Source organism: Macaca fascicularis, chromosome 11 (assembly GCF_037993035.2).
Source record: "Macaca fascicularis isolate 582-1 chromosome 11, T2T-MFA8v1.1".
Lineage (NCBI taxonomy): Eukaryota > Metazoa > Chordata > Mammalia > Primates > Cercopithecidae > Macaca > Macaca fascicularis.
In genome coordinates, this window is record NC_088385.1 from 130,779,548 (window position 1) to 130,804,430 (window position 24,883).

Genomic DNA, 24,883 nt, shown 5'->3' on the forward strand with positions numbered 1-24,883 from the left:
TTGTATTTTTGGTAGAGACGGGGTTTCACCATGTTGGCCAGGCTGGTCTCAATCGCTTGACCTCGTGAACTGCCCACCTGAGCCTCCCAAAGTGTTGGGATTACAGGCGTGAGCCACTGCGCCTGGTCGATCTCTTCTTACTTCTGATTCTGTTTCCAAAAAAGATCCCATACACATGTACCAGAAGTTAGGACTTGAACATGTCTTTTGCGGGGACATAATTTGACCCACAACAGTTGCTCTAGGGATTACTGTATGTGTCTTACCATTGTCTACTTTAGGTTAATACTCATTTAATTCCAGTAAAATATAGAGGCTTTGCTCCAGTATAGATCCATTTCCACCCCTTCCTCGCGTTCTTACTGTCATACATATCACCCCTGCGTGTTACAAACCTGACAATGCAGTGTTAGAATTGTTACTTACACAGTTGCTCATACCAAGTATAAGCATCTTTTTGCTTGTTAACAAAAAATAAAAATATCACACAATATTCATGTTAGAACTATACTCATTCTTCACTTGAAACCATACTTTTTTCTTTTTTTGAGATGGAGTCTTGCTCTGTCGCCCAGGCTGGAGTGCAGTGGTGCGATCTCGGCTTACTGCAGTCTCCGCCTCCCGGGTTCAAGCATTTCTCCTGCCTCAGCCTCCCGAGTAGCTGGGACTACAGGCACATGCCGCCACGCTCAACTAATTTTTTGTGTGTGTATTTTAGTAGAGTTGGGGTTTCACTCTGTTGCCCAGGCTGGTTGCAAACTGCTGAACTCAGGCAATCCACCTGCCTCAACCTCCCAAAGTGCTGGGATTACAGGTGTGAGCCACCGTGCCCGGCCAAACCATACTCATTTTTCAATTGGCTATGGATACAAGAATTCAGCAAAAATCAACATAGGCATTCTGTGAGAATCCATTGACTGTATGCAATTTACCATAAAGAGTATTGTGCATTTTTCACTGTTATTTGTAAATTGTGTGCTACAGACTACTGTGTCAGTAATATCTGTGTGTACTTGTGTACATGTGTACCTCGTTTTTGGAGAGCGAATGGTTAAACATCTGCCAGCACATCACTGCATGCTGCCCTGTTACTCCAAAAAGGCTGCGTTTGCACTCATCAGTGCTGTGTGAGAGTTCCTTTTTTCTTGTACCAGCACAAGATGTTCATTCTCCTTATTTCATCTTTTGGCAATATGAGGAGCAAAAAACAATGTAATCTCAATTTGCTTTTAGTGTATTTCATGGCCATTTGTATTTCTCTCTTGGGACATCACCCACTTCTTTCTTTGGATATTCATGGCATGTGGTTTTTTTAAAATTAATGATTTATGGACACTCTTTATATTAAAAGATTAACCCATTACTTGTCATACGTTGCAACTATTTTTTTCCAGTTTGTAACTTGTTTTCTTTCACTTTTATTTATATTGTCACTTTTTGCAAAATAGAAATTTTAATAGATTTAAGGTTTTTTTTTTCCAGTAGGGTGAAATTTACCGTGTTTTGGTCTTTTTTTTGAGATGGCGTCTTACTCTGTCACCCAGGCCGGAGTGCAGTAGCACGATCTCAGCTCACTGCAGCCACCACCTCCGGTGCTCAAGCAGTCCTCCCACCTCAGCATCCCGAGAAGCTGGGACTACAGGCATGTGCCAACACACCCAGCTAATTTTTGTATTTTAAGTAGAGATGGGGTTTTGCCATATAAGCCAGGCTGGTCTTAAACTCCTGACCACAGGTGATCTGCCTGCCTCGGCCTCCTAAAGTGCTGGGATGTGAGCCACCACTCCTGGCCACCAGTGTTCTGTTTTCTACCTGAAGTATTTATTTAAGAGAAACAGATCTTATTCTAGGATTATGAAAATATCTACTTATAAAGACTAAAACTTCAAGGATCACTTGTTTAGTTTGTTACTAGAGAAATTTCTCTGAACATTTTGAATACCAAAAAAAAAATACTGACTTATGTATCTTAATAATATTAGTTCTTATGGGAAGGTGATATTCTGTATTTGTTTTTTCAAAGTTTAAAAGTTTTTAGGCTGGGCATGGTGGCTCACGCCTGTAATCCCAGCAATTTGGGAGGCTGAGGCGGGCGGATCATGAGGTAAAGAGATCGAGACCATCTTTGCCAACATGGTGAAACCCCATCTCTACTAAAAATCAAAAAAGTAGCTGGGCGTGGTAGCATGGGCCTCTAGTCCCAGCTACTGGGGAGACTGAGGCAGGAGAACTGCTTGAACCTGGGAGGTGGAGGTTGCAGTAAGCCAAGATTGGGCCACTGCACTCCAGCCTGGCGACAGCGTGAGACTCCATCTCAAAAAAAAAAAAGTTTTTAATTCATTTGCCCACTAAGTATACTGAGCAACCACTATATTGTTCACTAAGTATATACCAGACATACAGTAGTGGCTCAGTATACTTAGTGAACAAATATATTAAACATTTTTACAGGTCTCCAGTGTTTTCAGTGTGTATTCATTATCTACTCCACATATAGTAATAGTTTGCTGGAAATTTTATCACAGAACATGTGACATGTTTGTTATTCCTTAAATTTTACGCTGCAAATATTTGTGGAATATTGTACTAATGTAGAAATGATCTCATATAAGTAAAATTAGAAAACTATAGTTTTTAAGTGTTTTTGTTTATGGCTTTGGAGGAGGGGAGCTCCTGAGCAAATTTTTAATAGTGAATAATTATCTAAAATTTAAATGAAGTCTTTTGTTTGTTTGTTACAGGGTCTAGCTCTGTTGTCCAGGCTGCAGTACAGTGGTACAATCTTGGCTTACTGCAGCCTGACTCTCCAGGGCTGAAGCGATCCTGCCACCTCAGCCTCCAGAGCAGCTAGGACTATGGGTGCACACCACCATGGCTGGCTAGTTTTGTTTCTTTTTTATAGAGCTAAGGTTTCATTATGTTGCCCAGGCTGGTCTCAAACTCCTGAACTCAAGCAGTCCTCCCACCTTGGCCTCTCAGGCTGCTGGAATTACAGGCTTGAGCCATTGCACCCGATCTAAATGAAATCTTAATTATGTCAAGACCTGACATGGTTATTTGGATAGCTAATTTGTTTTTCTAATGTCTTTCTTTTTTTTCAACAGTTTACCTTATCCAAATGCATAGATGCTGTGATGGTGCTGGGAAATTCGCATTTATTCATGAATCGTTCCAACAAACTTGCTGTGATAGCGAGTCACATTCAAGAAAGGTATGACCGTTGTGATTGCTTTTCCTATTCAGTGCTTAACATTCATGATTTTTTTGTGCCAGTTGGCATGTTTTGTTCCTATTCCATGTTGCAAAAGAAAATGTTTTCTGTGCCAGTGAACAGCCACAGCACCAAGAGCCAGTACGTGTACATTGTGATATCCATGAATTTTGCAAACCTCATCGTTAGTCGGTAGTAGAGTTACATAATGGCCTGTGTAATTTGCACAGATTGAACTATATTATTTAGGCAGAAAGGGGAAGAGAGCTATCCAGTCGGGCAGCTACTTTCCCTCACCTGTCTTCCCATTTTGTGTCTGCCCCAGAGTGCAAGTGAGATGGGAGATGTGATTCTGTTTACTTTTGGCTCTGCATAGTTCTCATGGCCTGTTGCCCTGCTCTGTGAGTGAACCTGGTGCTTAGAAATAAGGATTTTTCTTATAACACTGGCTTCTAAACCCAAGCCAACTACTCCATCTGGTGCTTGGCAGAAGAAACAGTGGTCGTTTCTCACACTGGTGTGAAACTGGCTGTGTTAGACTCACTGCAAGATGGTGCATAGCCTGCAGCTGATGTGTAAATGTGAACTGTGGATACAGCAAAGTTTTTGTGAAGAATTTGGGCCATATTTACTTCTCACATTATGCACTGACAGAAGAGTTGAATTCCCATGTAAGACACAGCTCTTCGATGTCTGTTTTTTTTGTTTTTTGAGACAGGGTCTTGTTCTGTCATCCAGGCTGGAGTACGGTGGCACTATCATGGGCCACTGTAGCCTCTGAACTTCTGGGCATAAGTGATCCTCCTGCCTCAGCCTCCCAAGTAGCTGGGACTGTAGGTGTTCACAACCACACTCTGCTAATTTTTGAATTTTTTATAGAGATGGGCTCTCACTGTGTTGCCCAGGCTGGTCTTGCTCTCCTAGGCTCAAGCAATCCTTTCACCCCAGCCTCCCAAAGTGCTGGGATTGCAGGGATCAGCCACCACGCCTGGCTCTTCTATGTCTTAATCACCACATTACAATAGAAGACTCTTGCTTACCAACATATTTCTATGGTAGCTCTCAGATTTTCTTGGTTCTTAGGGCTGCCTGCTTCCTCTGGTGGGTGAAAGAGCCCATGGGCCACCAAACACATACTCTTACTCTCATCCTCACTACATGTTTTTTCTCAGAATTGGATGAAAAGATGATGCTAGTTTGGTTACAATACCAGTAAAAACTATACCTGTCAAAGATTTTTTTTTTTTTTAAAGTCACGAGGCCATGGCCGGGTGCAGTGGCTCATGCCTGTAATTGCAGCACTTCGGGAGGCCAAGGCGGGCGGACCACGAGGTCAGGAGATCGAGACCATCCTGGCTAACACAGTGAAACCCCGTCTTTACTAAAAATACAAAAAAAAATTTAGCCGGGCATGGTGGTGGGCACCTGTAGTCCCAGCTACTCGGGAGGCTGAGGCACAAGAATGGCGTGAACCTGGGAGGCGGAGCTTGCAGTGAGCTAAGATCATGCCACTGCACTCCAGCCTGGGTGACAGAGAAAGACTTCATCTCAAAAAAAAAAAAAGGTCATGAGGCTGGGCACGGTGGCTCACATCTGTAATCCCAACACTTCTGGAGGCTGAGGTGGGCAGATTACTTGAGGTCAGGAGTTTGAGACCAGCCATACATAGCGGCCAATATAGTGAAACCCCATCTCTACTAAAAATACAAAAAATTAGCTGGGGCCTGGTGGTACACACCTGTAATTCCAGCTACTCGGGAGGCTGAGGCACGAGAATCACTTGAGCCCAGGAGGTGGAGGTTGCAGTGAGCTGAGACTGCACCACTGCACTCCAGTCTGGGTGACAGGGCGGGACTGTGTCTCAAATAAAAAAAGAGTCATGAATCACTGGGAGAATCTTTCAGGGACCTTTGGACCAGGTTTGTATTACTGGGATGGATGTGTACCTCAAATAATGAACTAGTAGTGAGTTGGAATTTGGTATGAACCTGTTGTGGTTGTCATTTGAGAAAGGAAGGCACAGGCACCCCTCTGCAGCATTTCGGAGATGATAACCCAACACCGTCTGTATTTCCCCACACTTTTCAGAAAACACTGGAACCAGTAAAACATTCTGTGGCCAATTTGCCTATTTTATACATTTTTACTTTGTTTTTATACCCTTTTTCTTACACATTAAAAAAAAGTTTTATCTTACACATTTTTTAAAAAATGAAATTGACTCTAGAATTTTGTGAATCCCACATTGTGATTTTGTTTGTTGTCTGCTGAATTTCATTCTGATCATGAGTGAGCATGGGCAGTGAGGCCTGGTGTAACCAGGTTTTTTTCCCCTGCTGTTTCAGCCGATTCTTATATCCTGGAAAGAATGGCAGACTTGGAGACTTCTTCGGAGACCCTGGCAACCCTCCTGAATTTAATCCCTCTGGGAGTAAAGATGGAAAATACGAACTTTTAACCTCAGCGAATGAAGTTATTGTTGAAGAGATTAAAGATCTAATGACCAAAAGTAACAGCTTTTAAAAATTGTTATTTTGCAAATAGGGTTGATTTTGGAGGTCCTTTAGGCTTTAAGTTAAAAGATGTGGATTCTTTGTATTGTATGCCTGCACGTTCTCTCTTTTTAAAAATCATTTTCATCAAAGTCGGTTCGTTATTTGCCTAGCCTCTACGGCATTTGACACTGCTGACCAGCCTTTACTTCTTGAAACATGTCTTTTGGCTTCTAAGAATGCCCTGTGACCTGTTTTTCCTCTTTTCTTGAAACATTACTTCATAGTCTCTATTTCTGGCTTTTCCTTCACCTTGTCTCTTAAAATACGTTTTTAATTCGACACATGATTTTCATCTTTTCTCCCTCTGTATGTTCTTATCCACTTTTGCCTTTAATTATCTTTTATATATGGACACTTTCCAACTTTGTCTCTAACCCAGACTTTCTTTCACGCTCAAATGCCTCCATTTCAGCGTCCCACAGTCTCTTGACATGGCCCCGGCTAGTCTCATTATCTTTGCTCTCAATCACACCACCATTTCCATTCTATTTCTGTCAGCCCCCATCCACCTAGTTTTCTAAACTTAAAGCTTTCATTTTTAACTCCTCCTCACATCCAACATCTAACCAGCTACAAAATCCTAGTTGTTTAGCCTCAGAAGCGTCTCCAGAATCCCACTCCTTCTTGTCATCTTTTTATTTTTTATTTTTAAAAATTTTTATAGAGATGGGGTCTTGCTACGTTGCCCAGGCTGGTCTGGAACTCCTGGGCTCAACCTATCCTCCTGCCTCTGCCTCCCAAAGTGCTGGGATCATAGGCATGAGCCACCACACCCAGCCCCCATCCCTATTGTCATCTTTTTTTTTTTGAGATGGAGTTTCGCCCTTGTCGCCCAGGCTGGAGTGCAATGGCGCGTGATCTCAACTCACTGCAACCTCCGCCTCCCGGGTTCAAGTAATTTTCCTGCCTTAGCCTCCGAAGTAGCTGGAATTACAGGCACGTACCACCACACCCGGCTAATTTTTAATGTTTTTAGTAGAGACGGGGTTTCACCATGCTGACCAGGCTTATCTTGAACTCCTGACCTCAGGTGATCCACCCGACTCGGCCTTCCAAAGTGCTGGGATTACAGGTGTGAGCCACCACACCCAGGCCCCATCCCTTATTGTCATCTTGATCAACCTCAGCACTATTGACATTTTGGGCTGGATAATTCTTTGTTGTGGCAGCTGCCCTATGCGTTGTAGGATGTTTAGCAGCATTTCTGGCCTTGGACCATTAGACACCATAATATCCCCTAGTTGTGACAACCAGATATGTCTTCAGACATTGCAGATGCCCCCTGTAGGGCACATTCACCCCATGTTTGGAGCCACTGCTCTAGATGATTGTTACAGCTTCTAACTGGTTTTCTGACTCCTGTCTTCCCAGTCAAGTCTTTGCACTCAGCCTCCAGAGTTATCATCTTAAAAATGAAAGCTGCTATTCCTGGGCCCATAGTCCTTTCCTGGCTCCCTTCTGCCTGCAGGTGGTGGTTTCCAAACCTTAGCCTGAATCAGAATCACCTGAGGGAAAAGACAATTCTATAGAGACAGAAAGTTGGTTAGTGGTTGCCCAGGGCTGGGCAGAGACTCGGGAGTGATTGCAAATGGGCCCAAGTGATCTTTTGGGGTAATAGGAGACTGTTCTAAAATTGGATTGTGATGATGATTGCATAATTGTAAATTTACTAAAAATAATTAAATTGCATCCCTAAAAGTACTTTTAGACCAGAATTTATGGTTTGTAAATTATAAACCTGTTAAAAAATCAGCTGGAAGTCTTGTTAAAATAGTGTCAGGCCCCACTCAGTTTCCGATTCACTGGATCTAGGGAGGTCCGGAGACTTTATATTTCTATTACGGTCCCAGGTGGTGCCCCTATAGCTGGTTCCAGAATCTCACTTTGAGAGTCACTGGCCTCCAGGATTAAGTCTCAGCTCGGCTTCACAGTATAGTGTTCAAGACCTTTTCTGGTCTGACCTCACCCATGGGGCGTCAGTTCTCCTGGACCAGCTCTAGGCTGGCTTGCACAGAGTGTCAATCTGGGCTCCTTGCCCTCTTGAACTGTAGTTTTAGGATTTTGATATCTTGAGTGACTTTTTTCACCCAGGGCACCAAACAAGTGGCAGACTCCTCCCTGCTTCTCATGGCTAGAGGAAAGAGTTTCTCCAGTCTTCCCTGCACTGGCTGAGCGCAGAGGGAAGGAGGGGATGGTGGGAGAGGGAGGGCAGGGGGCCTCAGAGCCTTGTACTCTGTCCAGGCTGCTAGACTTATGCGTGACATTTTGTACCACATAGATCATGAATAAACTGGAACCTTTCCAAGTAAAAACAGGATCTTGTGTGTGTGTATGGTAAAGTACAAATAACAAAATTTGCCATTTTACCAATTTTTAGAATTTCTAATGTAAAATTTACTTACCATAAAATTTACCATTTTGACAATATTTAAGTGTACAGTTCAGTAATGTTGAGTATATTCGCCTTGTTTTGCAATCATCACCGCCGTCTATCGCCAGAACTTTTTCATCTTTACAAACTGAAATTCCGTACCTGTTGAACAGTAACTCCCTGTTCCCCCTTGCCCTCCTGCTAGCCCCTGAACAAACACCAGGATGTTTTACATTGAGAAAAGGTTAAAAAGTTGCTTAGTTAACCATTACCAAGAACACATTGCTATGTTTTTAAACCTAGTTTGAAAATGTCTTGTTTGATTTCATTCATGAAGAGTGTTTTGGTTTGAAAGCATACTTAGTTCAGGAAAGCACCCAATTATTTTAGTTCAAGAAAGTACTTAAAAATTCCCTTTTAAATATTTTCTGTTATTTGCAGGTGACATAAAGGGTCAACATACAGAAACTTTGCTGGCAGGATCCCTGGCCAAAGCACTTTGCTGTATCCTTGGTGTCTGAATCATTTAAAAGGTGTCTTCTGTAATAAACATATCTTAACTTGTGATATTTCTTAGAACCTTGGGTGCCCATTAATGGGAGGTGTGAGTACTCTCAACTGAAGGGTAATTTTAAAAAAATAGTTTATATTGGTTTTGAATTTTTCTTTTTTTGAGACAGAGTCTTACTCTGTCAACCCAAGTTGGAGTGCGGTAACACAATCTTGGCTCACTGCAACCTTCGCCTCCTGGATTCAAGCAATTATCTTGCTTCAGCCTCCCAAGTAGTTGGGACAGGTGCCTGCCATCACACCCGGCTAAATTTTTTTGTATTTTTAGTAGAGATGTAGTTTCACCAAGTTAGCCAGGCTGGTCTTGAACTCCTGACCTCAAGTGATCCACCAACCTCGGCCTCCCAAAGTGCTGGGATTACAGGTCACTGTGCGTGGCTGGCTTTGAAATGTTTTTTAAGACAAGCTGTAAAAACTGGAAATGGGGAAGAGTGAGAAAACTCTAGCTTCTCCATTATGTCTTTCTGCCTGCAAGAAACACTGCTTCAGGGTGCTTTCTTGCTTCTTATTTTGATAAATTCAGACTTCTTAAACGTTTTCATTTTCTTCTTGACTTGGGAACAGTGTTGGATTTTTAAAAGCTGTTTAGGAGCCCTGAAGCTTAATAAATGAGTGGCCACTTCTCCATAGGTGAACAGATGGTTTTGCATGTAGCATAGGGCAATACCTTTCCATTTTATCTGTGTGATGTTTTCTCGGTCTTATGGCATTATTTTTGGGGGAGGGGCAGTATTGAGTGATTATTTTGTTCTGGAGTTTGATGTGAGTTGCCTGAACATCTTTGTAAATCAATACTTCTTGTCCCAGGATTCAAATTTAGGACACGGTAGATAACAATAGGACAGTCGAGTGTTGGGAATTTCAATTTTCTGGGACAGAGATTATATTTTGGTTAGATTACAAAGCCCAGTTGACTGCAGAGTTAGTAACTGAAAACCCCCAATCACTCTCGTGTATTTATCTTGGTAAGTGGAGCATTTCCCTTCTTAGCTAGGTAGATGCTGGGTTTATTTAAAATTGGAGGTTATATTTCTTTTTACTATAAATATTTATGAAGTAAAATAATATTTTTGTATTCCTTAATGTTAAGAAATTAAGATATTCACAGAATGAACAAGGAAATTAAAGGTAAGAGCCTGCATTTTCCTATGAGAACTATAATCCTACTTATTTTACTAGTATTTCTTTGCTGGACTGTTTAAAAATTGGTTAGGAAACCATATATGATTAATAAGATCTAGTTAAATTTTTTTCTGCTTTTTTCTCTTTATAGATAATCAGGAAATGAAATCAAGGATATTGGTAAGATTAAAAAATCATTACTTTTTTATATGACAACTATAGATAATTAGAAAACATAATGGGAGGCCGGGTGTGGTGGCTCACACCTGTAATCCCAGCACTTTGGGACGCCGTGACAGGCAGATCACTTGAGGTCAGGAGTTCGAGACCAGCTTGGCCAACATGGTGAAACCCCGTCTCTAGTCAAAATACAAAAATTAGCTGGACGTGGTGGTGCATGCCTATAGTCCCAGCTGCTCAGGAGCCCGAGGCAGGAGAATCGCTTGAACCTGGGAGGCGGAGGTTGCCGTGAGCTGAGATCGCGCCACTGCACTCTAGCCTGGGTGACAGAGTGAGACTCTGTCTCAAAAAAAAAAAAAAAAGAAAACATGATGGGAAATAAACCCATTTATAGTAGGAGCAAAAAATATTAACTATCCAGGATTCATTTAACAAGCAGTGTGTAAAAGTGATGATAAGGAAAACTAAAATTCTGAGAGAGATAGAAGAATAAATGGAGAGCCATATTTTGTTCTTGGTTGTCAGTTTTCCCAAAATCATACTGTAAACTCAATTTACAATCTCAGTCAGAATATCAGGGAGGTTTTTTTTTTTCCTGGCAGGGTGGGGAGATTTAAAAAAGAAATTCAAGGCGAGTGTAGTGGCTCACGCCTATAATCCCAGCACTTTGGGAGGCCAAGGTAGACAGATCAAGAGGTCAGGAGTTTGAGACCATCCTGGCCAATATGGTGAAACGCCATCTCTAATACAAATACAAAAAATTAGCTGAGTGTGGTGGTGGGCACCTGTAGTCCCAGCTACTCAAGAGGCTGAGGCATGAAAATCGCTTGAACCCAGGAGGTGGAGGTTGCAGTGAGCCGAGATTGCACCACTGCAGTCCTGCCTGGGCTACAGAGCAAGACTCCATCTCAAAAAAAAAAAAGAGAAATTCAACAGTTTATCTGGAAGAATAAATTTAAAAGAATAGTCAGGAACTTTCTGAAAAGGAGTAGTAAGTAGGAGCTTGCTGCATTAGTCCTTATAACACGATGTAGAGCAAGTCACTGTGTGTTAGTAGCACAGAGCACACAAACAAAATAGGAAAGACTAGAGTCCAGTAATCAAACCACGTACATGGGAGAGCTGGACTTGTCACAGAGGAAGCACTTCAAATTAGTGGGGAGAAAATGAGTTGCTCAGTAAAAGGTGCTGGCCCAACTGATTGGCCATTTGGGGAAAAACAGAGCTTGTTCCTTGTCTCACCACTTACACTTAAATATATTCTAGTAAAGATCAAACATTTCAGTGTAAAAGTTCAAGTCATAACAGTACTAGAAGAAGGCTGGGTGCGGTAGCTCACGCCACCGCACCCAGCCATAAATTCATTGTTAAAAGTCAAGCTTTAGAAAAACAAGTAGAAAGCGAGCAGTCTGCAAAAGCAAAAGGTCAGTTTTAGCATTTGAAAATATGTTCAGTCTTACTAGTAAGCAAAGAAATGTCAAGTAATTGGCCGGGCGTGGTGGCTCACGCCTGTAATCCCAACACTTGGGGAGGCCGAGGCAGGTGGATCACGGTTGTTTAGCACAAATGAAAAAGCTGGGCTGGGCGCGGTGGCTCAAGCCTGTAATCCCAGCACTTTGGGAGGCCGAGACGGGCGGATCACGAGGTCAGGAGATCGAGACCATCCTGGCTAACACGGTGAAACCCCGTCTCTACTAAAAAAATACAAAAAAAATTAGCCGGGTGAGGTGGCGGGTGCCTGTAGTCCCAGCTACTCTGGAGGCTGAGGCAGGAGAATGGCATAAACCCGGGAGGCGGAGCTTGCAGTGAGCTGAGATCAGGCCACTGCACTCCAGCCTGGGTGACAGAGCAAGACTCCGTCTCAAAAAAAAAAAAAAAAAAGAAAAAAAAAAAAGAAAAAGCTGGCAGTTCCCGGGGTTGATGGTGATGTTGGGGATTGGTTATTCTCATGCATTGCTGATAGGAGGATAAATTGGTAAAAATTTTTCTGGGGTGCATTTTGGTAATCTGTATCAAAATTAAATGTGTATACACTTTAGTAATCACTGCTTATTTTCCGGAGGTAATTAGAGAGCTGTGTAGAGGGTATATGAGGGTGTCATCAGAACATTGTTTAAAACTGAGAATTGGAAACTGCTTAAATAGTGGACATTTATGAAGTCTGCAAGAAGCATATATTCTAGAAGTATATATTCTAATTCATGGACATTAGAATATTTTTTCCCGCCGGGCGTGGTGGCTCAAGCCTGTAATCCCAGCACTTTGGGAGGCCGAGACAGGTGGATCACGAGGTCAGGAGATCGAGACCATCCTGGCTAACACAGTGAAACCCCGTCTCTACTAAAAAATACAAAAAACTAGCCTGGCGAGGTGGCGGGTGCCTGCAGTCCCAGCTACTCGGGAGGTTGAGGCAGGAGAATGGTGTAAACCCGGGAGGCGGAGCTTGCAGTGAGCTGAGATCCAGCCACTGCACTCCAACCTGGACGACAGAGCGAGACTCCGTCTCAAAAAAAAAAAAAAAAAAAGAATATTTTTTCCCACATATATTGTGGACTCAAAAAGCAGGTTGCAGAATGCTAAGTAATCATCCTGACATGTGTGAGTGTGTGTATTTTGGATGTGTGTGTATTCTGGGTGTGTGTATGTGTGTATATTTTGGATGTGTGTGTGTTTTGTGTGTGTGTATGTATTTGGGGTATGTTTGTGTGTTTTGGGTGTTTTTGGGGTTTGTGTATATTTTATGTGTGTATTTGGGGTGTGTGTATTTTGAGGGGTGTGTATTTTGGGGGTATGCTTTGGATGTGTATTTTTTGGGGGTGTGTTTATTGGTTGTGTGTGTTTTGGGTGTGTGTATTTTGAGGGTGTGTGTACTTTTGGGGTGTGTATATTTTGAGTGTGTATGTATTTTGGGTGTGCGTACCTGTGTATTTTGGGTGTGTATGTATTTTGGATGTGCATACCTGTGAATTTTGGGTGTATGTGTATGTATTTGCAGTGTGTGTATTTTGGGTGTGTGTGTGTTTTTTGGGGTGTGTATTTTTGGGGACGTGTGTATTTTTGGGGGTGTGTATTTTGGGGGTTCATGTGTATATTTGGGGTGTGCATGTGTATATTTTGGGTGGATAGTTGTGTGTATTTTGGGTGTGCATGTATTTTGGTGTGCATGTGTATATTTTGGGTGGGTAGGTGTGTGTAATTTGGGAGTGGGTGTGTATTTTGGGTGTGCATGTGTATATTTTGGGGGTGTGTGTGTATTTTGGGGGTGTGTGTGTATATGTATTTTGTGTATGTTTGTGTTCATGTTTTGGGTGTGCATGTATATACCTGCCCACGTAGGTGCTCCCCAGAAGGAGTTCATCAAACCCTTACGTGGACTGTCCTTGGGTGGTAGGATTTTGGGGGAAATGTTACTGTCATCTTTATACTTTAGGTATCATTTAACAATGATAAATGGGAAGACAAACTGGAGTAATGTTGGTTGTGGTTCGCAATATATTATGTGACATTGGTGTGAGAGGACTGGGATGTGCCTGGGCAGAATTAACATGACTGTGATTTTTAGGTGATTAAGGCTGCAGAAGACAGTGCGTTGCAGTATATGAACTTCATGAATGTCATCTTCGCAGCACAGAAACAGGTGAACTGAGAGCCTGCCATTTAAAGTATTTGTTTCATAATGAAGGAGTCAGTTTCATTTTTTGAATGCTGTACTCTGAGGTATTCTGACTACGTAACCTTATGAATGGGCAAGGAATGTTCTGGTCTTTTTTCTATTTTGGGTCCTGGACCACTTGAGAAGCTGATGCATTCCCAGAACAATGTGCACTCAACCACAGTTTTGCATAGAGTTTCATGGCATTCAGGTAACCTTTAGCCCATCCATGGACCCTATGCCAAGAAACTCTGGTTTGACAGTTTGCTGTATAAACCTTGCCTCAATTTCTTTTTCTTTTTGCTGTGGTGAGATCTATAAAGATTCAATGTTTTTACTTTGCAAAGAGTTGAAATGTTCAGATGAAGTATAATACATTTTCTTCTTTGATGTATTTATAAAGAAAGAAAACCTTCTTAAAAATTCAGTGTTAGCCGGGTGAGGTGGCTCATGCCTCTAATCCCAGCACTTTGGGAGGCCGAGGCGGGCAGATCACAAGGTCAGGAGATCGAGACCACCCTGGCTAACATGGTGAAACCCCGTCTCTCCTAAAAATACAAAAAGTAGCTGGGTGTGGTGGTGGGCGCCTGTAGTCCCAGCTACTCGGGAGGCTGAGGCAGGAGAATGATGTGAACCCGGGAGGCGGAGCTTGCAGTGAGTGGAGATCGCGCCACAGCCCTCCAGCCTGGGCAACAGAGCTAGAGTCTGTCCCAAAAAAACAAAGCAAAACTTCAGTCTTAACATAAAATGCTGCTATAGCCATGCATAATGTTCTCTGTTGTGGAGTGACAGCATGATGTAGTGAAAAGAGCCTGAACTTTGGAGACAGGCCGAGTGGGGTGAGAGCTTTCCCACCCACTGGCTCTGTGACCACAGCCCAGCCATGTCCTGGGTGCTTCAGCTGCCAAATGCAAATATCTGCCGTGCAGAGTCACGTTGCGTATTGAGGGAGCTATTTTAAGCATAGAGTATGGCATGTAGTAGGTTCTCAGTATAGGGTAATCATTACTGTTATTATTTCTGTAATATTTTCAAAACGTTTCTTTCAGAATATTTTGATTGATGCCTGTGTTTTAGATTCCGACTCAGGGCTCCTCCAACAGGTATGTTTTAAAACCATGCTTTGTGTGGGTGATTATGACAATTAGTGATTTTTATAGTGATTACAATTTAAAATGAAAGTGCTTTGGGTATATTGGGTTAAATACAGTATGTTATTGAACCTGATTTTATCTATTTATTTCTCCCTTGTGTGTGGAGCTGCTGGAACATTTTAAATTACATATTGCCTGCATTCTGTTTCCACTGGGCAGCACTGTCAGACGTTGCTTTTTAATGAAAAAGATAAAAACTGAATTTTACTTTAACCCAAAGGAAACAAAACCCTAAAGTAAGTCTGAAGAAATTACTGAGTTATTGTTAGATGTTTTTTGGCCACAAATGTTGTTTCCTAAAGGATCAGTTACAAGCACAAAACTGTGACAAACCCTGAATTTAGGTTACTGCTGGGGATGAAGGATGGCGAGAGCGAGGTCCAGTGGGAAAATTCACAGGCTTCAAAGGTTCTGAGACTCTACTGTTTCTTCAGCTTGATCATAGGTATATGATGTTCATTTGATTATTTAAACCATACTTACACATTGTGTATATAGACTCTTGTACGTATTGTATTTCAGTAGTAAAAATTCAAAAAGTTTGAATTCATTTCTTAGCAACACATTTCAGTCTACACCTTGTCTGTTAACTCCAAGACGATCTTGTCTCTGCCATGAATTCACATACCAGCTCTACCTCCTCGGCCCTCACATTCGTTTCTCTAGTCCAGTCCCAGACCGTCCTGAGTTCCAGACTTGCAGAATCAGCCGTGTATGTAGTACCTCCCCTTGGGCGTCTGGCAGGCATCTTCAGCGTCATGTGTCCAAACCAGAGAGCTCTTGCTTTGTCCTCTCAGCCTCTTCCTGCCCCATCTCCCTAAGTGGCAGTGCAGTTCACTCAGCAGCTCGGGCAAAAACCTAACTCTTCCTTGTCTCTTCTCTTCCCTCCTTTCATAACCATGAGCAAATCCTGTTCATTCCGCCTTTAAAATATATCCTGGCTGAGGCCCGGCACGGTGGCTCACACCTGTAATCCCAGCACTTTGGGAGGCTGAGGTGGGCGATCACAAGGTCAGGAGATCGAGACCATCCTGGCTAACACGGTGAAACCCTGTCTCTACTAAAAATACAAAAAATTAGCCGGGCGTGGTGGCAGGTGCCTGTAGTCCCAGCTACTCGGGAGGCTGAGGCAGGAGAATGACGTGAACCCAGGAGGCGGAGCTTACATGAGCCGAGATTGCACCACTGCACTCCAGCTTGGGCGACAGAGTGAGACTCTATCTCAAAAAAAAAAAAAAAATATATATATATATATGTGTGTGTGTGTGTATATATATGTATGTGTATATATATATATCCTGGCTGAGCTTAGGAGTTCGAAGCTGCAGTCAGCTATGATCATGCCACTGCACTCCAGGGAAACCCTGTCTCCCTTTTTTAAAAAAATAAATAAATGTTGAAAGTTGGTTCTCAGAACAGCTGTCAGAATGAAGCTTTCAAAATACAAGGTTGGTGCAAAAGTAATTGCGGTTTTTGCCCTTTTTTTTTTTTAAGCAGTAAACACCGCAATTACTTTTGCACCAACCTAATATAAATTAGAACCCGTTGCTCACTTGCTTAAAACCCCCCCATGGCCTATTATCACACGTCGACTAAAACCCAGAGTCAGGGCCTGCCAGGGCCTTCCGGATGCTGCTTGCTGAGGCTCCTGAGAAGCTTTTGCCCGGTGTCTTCCACACTCTCCCTGTTCAGTCTGGCCCCACCGCCCTGCCCCGTTGCTGTTGTCTGAAACAGGCCTGCTTCAGCCAGAGGGGCGATGCACTTGCCGTTCTCTCTGCTTGCAAGCTCTTCCCGCAGGTATTTGCATGGCCTACTCCCTGCCTGCCTTCAGGTCTCTGCTTCTGTGTCACCTCCTCAGAGAAGCCTTCCCTGACCACCATTGTTACTGTTACTCCCGCTCCCCTTAGCCTACTTTATTTTTCTTCATAGAAATGATCATAACCTATAACATCATTTGTGCATTTACTTACCTGATTTACTCTCTGCCTTCTCCACTAGAATGTTAACTTCACGAGGATGGACTCTGTGATGTTTATTGCTGTAACCCTGCACGGTGCTCTAAAACAGTTGTTAAATGTGTAAATGAATCTAACAGACCAACTGAACCAGGACGGTACTTTCAGAGGAGCCTCAAGGTCCTAGGATCAGAGCTAGGGTTTTCAGTGTAAACCGAAGCACTGCCGTGTCAAAGCGAGAAAGCTGTGTTTATCAAATGAATAGATGAGTGATTGTTGGGAAAAACCATGAACATGGACAGGAAACCTTAGTGTCAGCAACCAGGAGAGCGCGAGTGTTTTGTGCCTTTGGAAAACTCTGAAGATAGCAAAAGCTTAGAAAAAGAGGACCAAATTCAAAAGAGTGTTATTTTTATTTTATTTTATTTTGAGACAGGGTCTTGCCCTTGCCCTGGCTGGAATGCAGTGGCGTGATCATGGCTCACTGCAGCCTCATCTTCCCCAGCTCAAGTGATCCTCCCACTCAGTCTCCTGAGTATCTGGGATCATTGGCATGTACTACAGTGCCTGGCTAATTTTGTAGTTTTTTGAGACGGAGTTTCGCTCTTGTTGCCCAGGCTGGAGTGCAATGGTGTGATCTTGGCTCACTGAAACCCCAACTCCTGGGTTCCAGCGATTCTCCTGCCTTAGCCTCCCAAGCAGCTGGGATTACAGGTGCCCGCCACTACACCCAGCTAATTTTTGTATTTTTAGTAGAGACGGGATTTTACCCTGTTGGCTAGGCTGGTATTGAACTGCTGACCTCAAGTGATCTGCTGCCTTGACCTCCCAAAGTGCTGAGATTACAGGGATGAGCCACCGCGCCTGGCCTAATTTTTTAAATTTGTTGTAGAGACGGGGTTTCATTATGTTGCTCAGGCTGGTCTCGAATTCCTGGGCTCAAACAGTCCTGAAGCCTTGGCCTCCCAAAGTGATAGGATTACAGGCATGAGCCACTGCACCTAGACAAAAAGTGTTATTTCTTAAAGAGAACAGAATAAAGCCATCTCACAGTTTCTTTTTACATAATAAAATTAACAAAATACAATGAAAACAAATCTCATGAAAATTAAAAATTTTTGTGCTTCCAAGGTAAAAAAACAACTGGGAGAGATATTTGCACATGATGTATCTGATAAAAGGACTAATATTCTGATTATATAAAGAACTCTTAAAATTCAAAAATAAGACAAATAACTCACTTCAAAGTAGGTCAAGGATTTGAACAGATATCTCTCCAAAGATCTGCAAATGGCCAAGAAGCACATGAAAAAATGCTTAATATCGTTACTGACCAGGGAAGTGTAAGTCAAAACCGCAATGAGCTATTACTTCACTCCACTAGGACAGCTGTTATCCAAAAGTCAGCTAATAATAAGTGTTGGTGAGGATATAGAGAAGTTGGATCCCTCCTACAGTGCTGCTGGAAATGTAAAATGGTATAGCCACTTCAGGAAACAGTTCACAACTTCCTGGAAAAGTTAAACATAGAATTACCATGTGACTGGCGAAACCCCGTCTCTACTAAAAATACAAAAATTAGCCGGGCGTGGTGGCACATGCCTGTAATTCCAGCTACTTGGGAGGCTAAGGCAGGAGAATCGCTTGAACCCGGAAGCAGAGGTTGGAGTTAGCCGAGATTGTGCCACTGTACTCCAGCCTGGGCAACAGAGCAAGACTCTGTCAAAATAATAAAAATAAATAATAATAATAATAATAATTTGCGGTGTCATATCCTCCTCTGATTTTGTAGACCTGAGGCATTGCTGGTGAGAATCCCATTCCTCTGGAAACCCTAGGTAAGTGTGAGTTTGGCAGCAAGCCCTCTGTGTCTTGCAGGCTTGTGACATCACGGGAGGACTGTACCTGAAGGTGCCTCAGATGCCCTCCCTTCTGCAGTATTTGCTGGTAAGGAGACAGCAGTGGTGACCCTGATGCCTGTAGGGAAGGATGACCTCTGTGTCCTGGGAAAGGAATGGAAGCAGGATGGCTGGTGCTAGTACTCGGGAGAAAGCAATAAATGCAGGCGTTGGGGTTCCAAGGCCTAGAAGGGTGGGGCTTCACGTTATTTTTTTCCCATTTTTTAAATAAAAGTTTCTTTTGTTTGTTTGTTTGTTTTACAGTGGGTGTTTCTTCCCGATCAAGATCAGAGATCTCAGTTAATCCTCCCACCCCCAGTTCATGTTGACTACAGGGCTGCTTGCTTCTGTCATCGAAATCTCATTGAAATTGGTTATGTCTGTTCTGTGTGTTTGTCAAGTAAGTTCATGTACCTAGTTTTTCTTTTTTTTCTATGTTTGGGGGCAGGAAAACAGTTTCTCAACTGCATTGTTTTTTCAGCCACCCCATTGTTTCTTTTTTTTTTTTTTAAATTTACAGTATTCTGCAATTTCAGCCCCATTTGCACTACGTGCGAGTAAGTATCTTTGAGATTGTGTGGGTGGCTGATACTTCACAGCTCTAGAATATTGAAAAATGTTTTCCTCTCTGTAATTTCAGGACAGCCTTTAAGATTTCTCTGCCTCCAGTACTGAAAGCCAAGAAAAAGAAACTGAAAGTGTCTGCCTGAGGATAAAATACTTTCTCCATCTTTTAGAGCTGTTAATAGAAATTACATAGCAGATTCTTTGTTGGGAAGACTAAAAAAAAATAAAGATAGATATAGGATAATTTTTAATGTAGTGACCTTACAGAAAATATTTCCCAAACATTCTTTTTATCCTGTGCTTCCGGAGGACTGATTTGTTTGAGGGAGCCATTCTATGCAATATATCCTAAAATATTCTGTGACTGGTTGCTGTCCAGAAAGGGGCAAGAAAGCACATGTTTGTGGCTTTCTTTTTTTTAACGGGATGACTGTTAGTCAAAGTCAGCTTGTCATGATTGATCATAGGCTTTCTAACCTACTACCTGAATCCAGGTCCTCGTTGTGAAATGCATGGCATGGGAAATTTGAACGTAGCTTTGTAAAAGGACTATTTGTAGAGTAATGGCATTAATCAACACAGAACGTCTTATTTGAATCAACAGTTACCTGTGATCGTCATGTAAATAAAATTCTTGTTGTTTAAATTGAGATAGCCTCAGATATTTGCAGATATTTACTTTTTGTCTGATATCAGTACATATTTGGACAAAGTCGTCTAAACAATAGTTTGTCACCAAATAACTACAAAATCTCATTTTAAATGAGTAAGGAGAACATGTGAAGTAGCAAATTTTCTTCAAAATAGTTGTGGGAAGAGCTTATATGTGAAAGCTTATGACTGGTTTTGAGGGAGAACTTACTGGGGAAAATGGACTCTGCTAAGTATGGTTTTCAGATAGAATTCTTTCCTTTTTTAATGGGGGAAAAATCCACATTAATATTGAAACTGCACCTGTAATCCCAGCACTTTGGGAGGCTGAGGCCAGAGGATTGCTTGAGCCCAGGAGTTCGAGAGCAGCCTGGGCAACCAAGTGAGAAGACCCCATCTCTACGAAAAGTTTAAGTATATTTATAGAAACTGTTCTCTAGAAACTTTGGACTGAATCCCGAGAATGTTTATAAGTTCAAAAGCAAAACTATTTGTAATTTCAACAACAAAAAGTGTATTTTTCTATGTAATCTTGAAATTATTAAAAGTCCTTTTAGTTTCTAGCACATATTTGTACAAAGACTTTAAGGAATGGTGGCTGAGTTATTTTGTTTTTTTTAAAATGTTTACTGACAAGGCCGGGCATGGTAGCTCACCCCTGTAATCCTAGCACTTTGGGAGGCCAAGGCGGGCAGATCACAAGGTCAGGTGTTCGAGACCAGCCTGGCCAGTATGGTGAACCTCTGTCTCTACTAAAAATACAAAAATTAGCCAGGCAAGGTAGCAGCCACCTGTAGTTCCAGCTACTCGGGAGGCTGAGGCAGGAGAATTGCTTGAACCCGCGAGGCAGAGGTTGCAGTGAGCCAAGATAGTGCCTCTGCACTCCAGCCTGGGTGACAGAGCGAGACTTTGTATCAAAAAAGAAAGGCTGGGCACCGTGGCTCACGCCTGTAATCCCAGCTAGGAGGCCGAGGTGGGCGGATCAGGAGGTCAGGAGATTGAGACCATCCTGGCTAACACGGTGAAACCCCGTCTCTACTAAAAATACAAAAAAAAATCAGCAGGGCGTGGTGGCGGGCGCCTGTAGTCCCAGCTACTTGGAGGCTGAGGCAGGAGAATGGCGTGAACCCGGGAGGTGGAGCTTGCAGAGATCTGAGATTGTGCCACTGCACTCCAGCCTGGGCGACAGAAGGAGACTCCGTCTCAACCAAAAAAAAAAAAAAAAACCAGCCTGACTAACATGATGAAACCCCTTCTCTACTAAAAATACAAAAATTAGCCGGGCGTGGTGACACGTGCCTGTACAAATCCCAGCTACTCAGGAGGCTGAGGCAGGAGAATCGCTTGAACCTTGGAGGCAGAGGTTGCAGTGAGCCGAGATCGAGCTACTGCACTCCAGCCTGGGCGACAGAGGGAGACTCCATCTCAAAAGAAACAAACAAAAAAGTGTACTTACAGCCAGGCGCCTTGGCTCACGCCTGTAATCCCAGCACTTTGAGAGGCCAAGGCGGGCGGATCACCTGAAGTCAGGAGTTTGAGACCATCCTGCCCAACATGGTGAAACCCTGTCTCTACTAAAAATACAAAAATTAGCTGGGTGTGGTGGCAGGTGCGTGCAATCCCAGCTACTCGGGAGGCTGAGGCAGGAGAATCCCTTGAACCCAGGAGGCAGAGGTTGCAGTGAACCAAGATCAAGATCACGCCATTGCACTCTATCCTGGGCGACAAGAACGAAACTCTGTCTCAAAAAAAAAAAAAAAAAAATGTGTACTGACAAAACCCATTGTGTGCAAAACTGTGTGTGTAACTAAGATTTTAATTTTCTCTTTATACAGGCGGAGTCATATTTAAATAATTTGATATTTGCTTAATTTCAGATAGATTTTGTATTCTGGATTTGTGTCTTTGTTAACAAATATACAGACTTTGGTGCTCACTTTGCAAATGTTTGTTAATCCTTGAGTTTGAGAACCTGTCTTTTAAAAATAGTACTTAATATTTCATATACTAATTAAGTGTAATGGAAATCACAATTTTAAGTCTAGGATATAAAGTATTATATATCTAAAAGAGATATACTTTCAAGCAAGCTAGCAAGACTTTTATTATTTTTTATTTGAAATGTCTTATACGTTTGGTTAGTTCTGTTTAACTTGTTTTTAACTGTTGCCCTTATGAGTTATTTTATATAAATTTTTACAATAAAATAATTTGATTTTCATATCTGGTTGAATTATTTCCTTTCATTCATTATTTATCTCATGCTCATTCAACCCTTCTTCAAATGTGTGCTTTTAAACTGCATTTGGTCAAATGCCAGACAATTTTTTACTCAACCCTGAAGAACTTTAATTTCAAATCTTAGTCTGCGTGCAGTGGCTCACGCCTGTAATCCCAACACTTTAGGAGGCTGAGGCGGGAGGATCACTTAAGCCTAGGAGTTCAAGACCAGCCTGGGCAGCATGGCAAAACCCCGTCTCTACAAAAAATATAAAAATTAGCCAGATGTGGTGGTGCATGCCTGTAGTCCCAGCTACTCTGGTGGCTAAGGTGGGAGGATCACTTGAGTCCAAGAGGCGCAGGTTACAATGAGCCATGATCATGCTACTGAACTCCAGCCTGGATGACAGAGTGAGACCCTGTCTCTAAATAAATAAATGCAAATGATTTTTGTATGTTGATTTTGTATCCTGCTACTTTACTAATTTTATCAGTTCTAATAGTTTTTTGGTGGCGTCTAGGTTTTTTCAGATATAAGATTGTATCGGGCCGGGCGCGGTGGCTCAAGCCTGTAATCCCAGCACTTTGGGAGGCCAAGACGGGTGGATCACGAGGTCAGGAGATCGAGACCATCCTGGCTAACACGGTGAAACCCCGTCTCTACTAAAAAAATACAAAAAACTAGCCAGGCGAGGTGGCGGGCGCCTGTAGTCCCAGCTACTCGGGAGGCTGAGGCAGGAGAATGGCGTAAACCCGGGAGGCAGAGCTTGCAGTGAGCTGAGATCCGGCCACTACACTCCAGCCTGGGCGACAGAGCGAGACTCTGTCTCAAAAAAAAAAAAAAAAAAAAAAAAAAAGATTGTATCGTCTGCAAACAAGGATAATTTTACTTTTTCCTTTTTAATTTGAATACCTTTTATGTCTTTCTCATGACTGATTGCTCTAGCTAGGACTTTCAGCACTATGTTGAATACCAGTGGTGAAAGTGGGCATCTTTATCGTGTTCCAGAATTCAGAGGAAAGGTTTTCCGTTTTTTCCCTGTTCAGTATGATACTAGCTGTGGGTCTGTTATATGTGGCTTTTTTGTGTGTGTGTTGAAGTATGTTCCTTCTATACCCATTTTTTTGAGGGTTTTTTTTTTTTATCATGAAAGGATGTTGAATTTTATCAAATGCTTTTTGAGCATCCATTGAAATGATCAGATGACTTTTGTTCTTCCTTTGGTTGACATGATGTATCACATTGATTGATTTGCCTGTGTTGAACCATCCTGTTGAACCATCCTTGCATCCCTGGAATGAATCCTACTGGGTCATGATGAATGAATTTTTTTTTTTTTTTTTTGGGACAGAGTTTCGCTCTTGTTGCCCAGGCTGGAGTGCAATGGGGTGATAACAGCTCACTGCAACCTCTGCCTCCCGGGTTCAAGCGATTTTCCTGCCTAAGCCTCCCAAGTAGCTGGGATTACAGGGGCCTGCCACCATGCCCAGCTAATTTTTTTGGATTTTTAATAGAGACTGGGTTTCACCATGCTGGCCAGGCTGGTCTTGAACTCCTGACTTCAGATGATCCACCCGCCTTGGCCTCCACAAGTGCTGGGATTACAGGTGTGAGTCACTACACCTGGCTGAAGTACCTATTTTTTTTTTTTTTTTTGTACTGAGACAGAATCTCGCTCTGTCACTCAAGTTGGAGTGCAGTGGCCTGATCTCGGTTCACTGCAGCCTCTGCCACCTGGATTAAAGCGATTCTCCTGCCTCAACCTCCTGCGTATCTGGGATTACAGGTGTGCGCCACCATGCCCGGCTAATTTTGTATTATTAGTAGAGATGGGGTTTCACCATATTGGCCAGGATGGTCTCGAACTCCTGACCTCAAGTGATCCACCCACCTCAGCCTCCCAAAGTGCTCGGATTACAGGTGTGAGCCACCATGCCCTGACTGAATGATATTTTTAATGTGTTGTTGAATTTTGTTTGCTGGTATTTTGTTGAGGATTTTGCATCAATGTTCATTGGAGACATTAGCCTGTAGTTTTGTTTTTTTTTTGTTTGTTTGTTTTTTTTTTTTTTTTTTTGAGACGGAGTCTTACTCTGTTACCCAGGCTGGAGTACAGTGGTACGATCTCTGCTCACTATAACCTCTGCTTCCCAGGTTCAAAGTGGTCCTCCCGCCTCAGCCTCCCAAGTAGCTGGGAGTACAAGCATGCGCCACTATGCCCGGCTAATTTCTGTATTTTTAGTAGAGAGGGTTTCGCCATGTTGGCTAGGCTGGTCCTGAACTCCTGACCTCAAGCGTCCACTGCCTCAGCCTCCCAAAGTGTCAGGATTACAGGCATGAGCCACTGGGCCCAGCTGGTTTTCCAGTTTATTGGCATATAGCTGCTCATAGTAGTCTCTAATGATCCTTTGAATTTCTGTGATATCAGTTGTAAGGTCTTTTTCATCTCTGATTTTACTTATTTGGGTCTTTTTTTTCTTAGTGTGGCTAAAGGTTTGTCAATTTTGTTCTTTTCAAAAAACCAGCTTTTCATTTTGTTGATCTTCTGAATTTTTTAAATTGCAATTTCATTTATTTCTGCTCTTGCTCTTTATTATTTCTTTTCTTTTTGAGACGGAGTCTTGCTCTGTTGCCCAGGCTGGAGTGCAGTGGCACAATCCCAGCTCACTGCAACCTCCGCCTCCCGGGTTCAAGCGATTCTCCTGCCTCAGCCTCCCAAGTAGCTGGAACTAAAGGCATGCGCCACCATGCCTGGCTAATTTTTGTATTTTTATTA

The 24,883-nt window shown here is 42.6% G+C and overlaps 1 protein-coding gene across 8 annotated transcripts in view; it reads left to right on the forward strand.

Annotated features, from left to right (window-relative positions):
- GTF2H3 (general transcription factor IIH subunit 3) overlaps positions 1-22,107 on the forward strand; it is a 29,800-nt gene extending 7,693 nt beyond the window's left edge. For 2 of the 8 annotated variants that reach the window (XM_074008325.1, XM_074008326.1), the window contains 11 exons: positions 3,105-3,211; positions 5,557-5,720; positions 8,579-8,641; positions 9,798-9,835; positions 9,981-10,009; positions 13,572-13,646; positions 14,711-14,764; positions 18,649-18,717; positions 18,933-19,068; positions 19,189-19,225; positions 19,309-22,107. In XM_074008325.1, the coding sequence (XP_073864426.1) occupies positions 9,817-9,835; positions 9,981-10,009; positions 13,572-13,646; positions 14,711-14,764; positions 18,649-18,717; positions 18,933-19,068; positions 19,189-19,225; positions 19,309-19,378 (489 nt within the window). In that variant the 5' untranslated portion in view covers positions 3,105-3,211; positions 5,557-5,720; positions 8,579-8,641; positions 9,798-9,816 and the 3' untranslated portion in view covers positions 19,379-22,107. Of the gene's footprint in view, positions 1-3,104; positions 3,212-5,556; positions 5,721-8,578; positions 8,642-9,797; positions 9,836-9,980; positions 10,010-13,571; positions 13,647-14,710; positions 14,765-15,159; positions 15,261-18,648; positions 18,718-18,932; positions 19,069-19,188; positions 19,226-19,308 lie in introns of all 8 variants that reach the window. The other 6 variants (XM_045366198.3, XM_045366199.3, XM_074008327.1 and 3 more) reach the window with 4 other exon arrangements.
- The last annotated feature ends 2,776 nt before the right edge of the window (positions 22,108-24,883 follow it).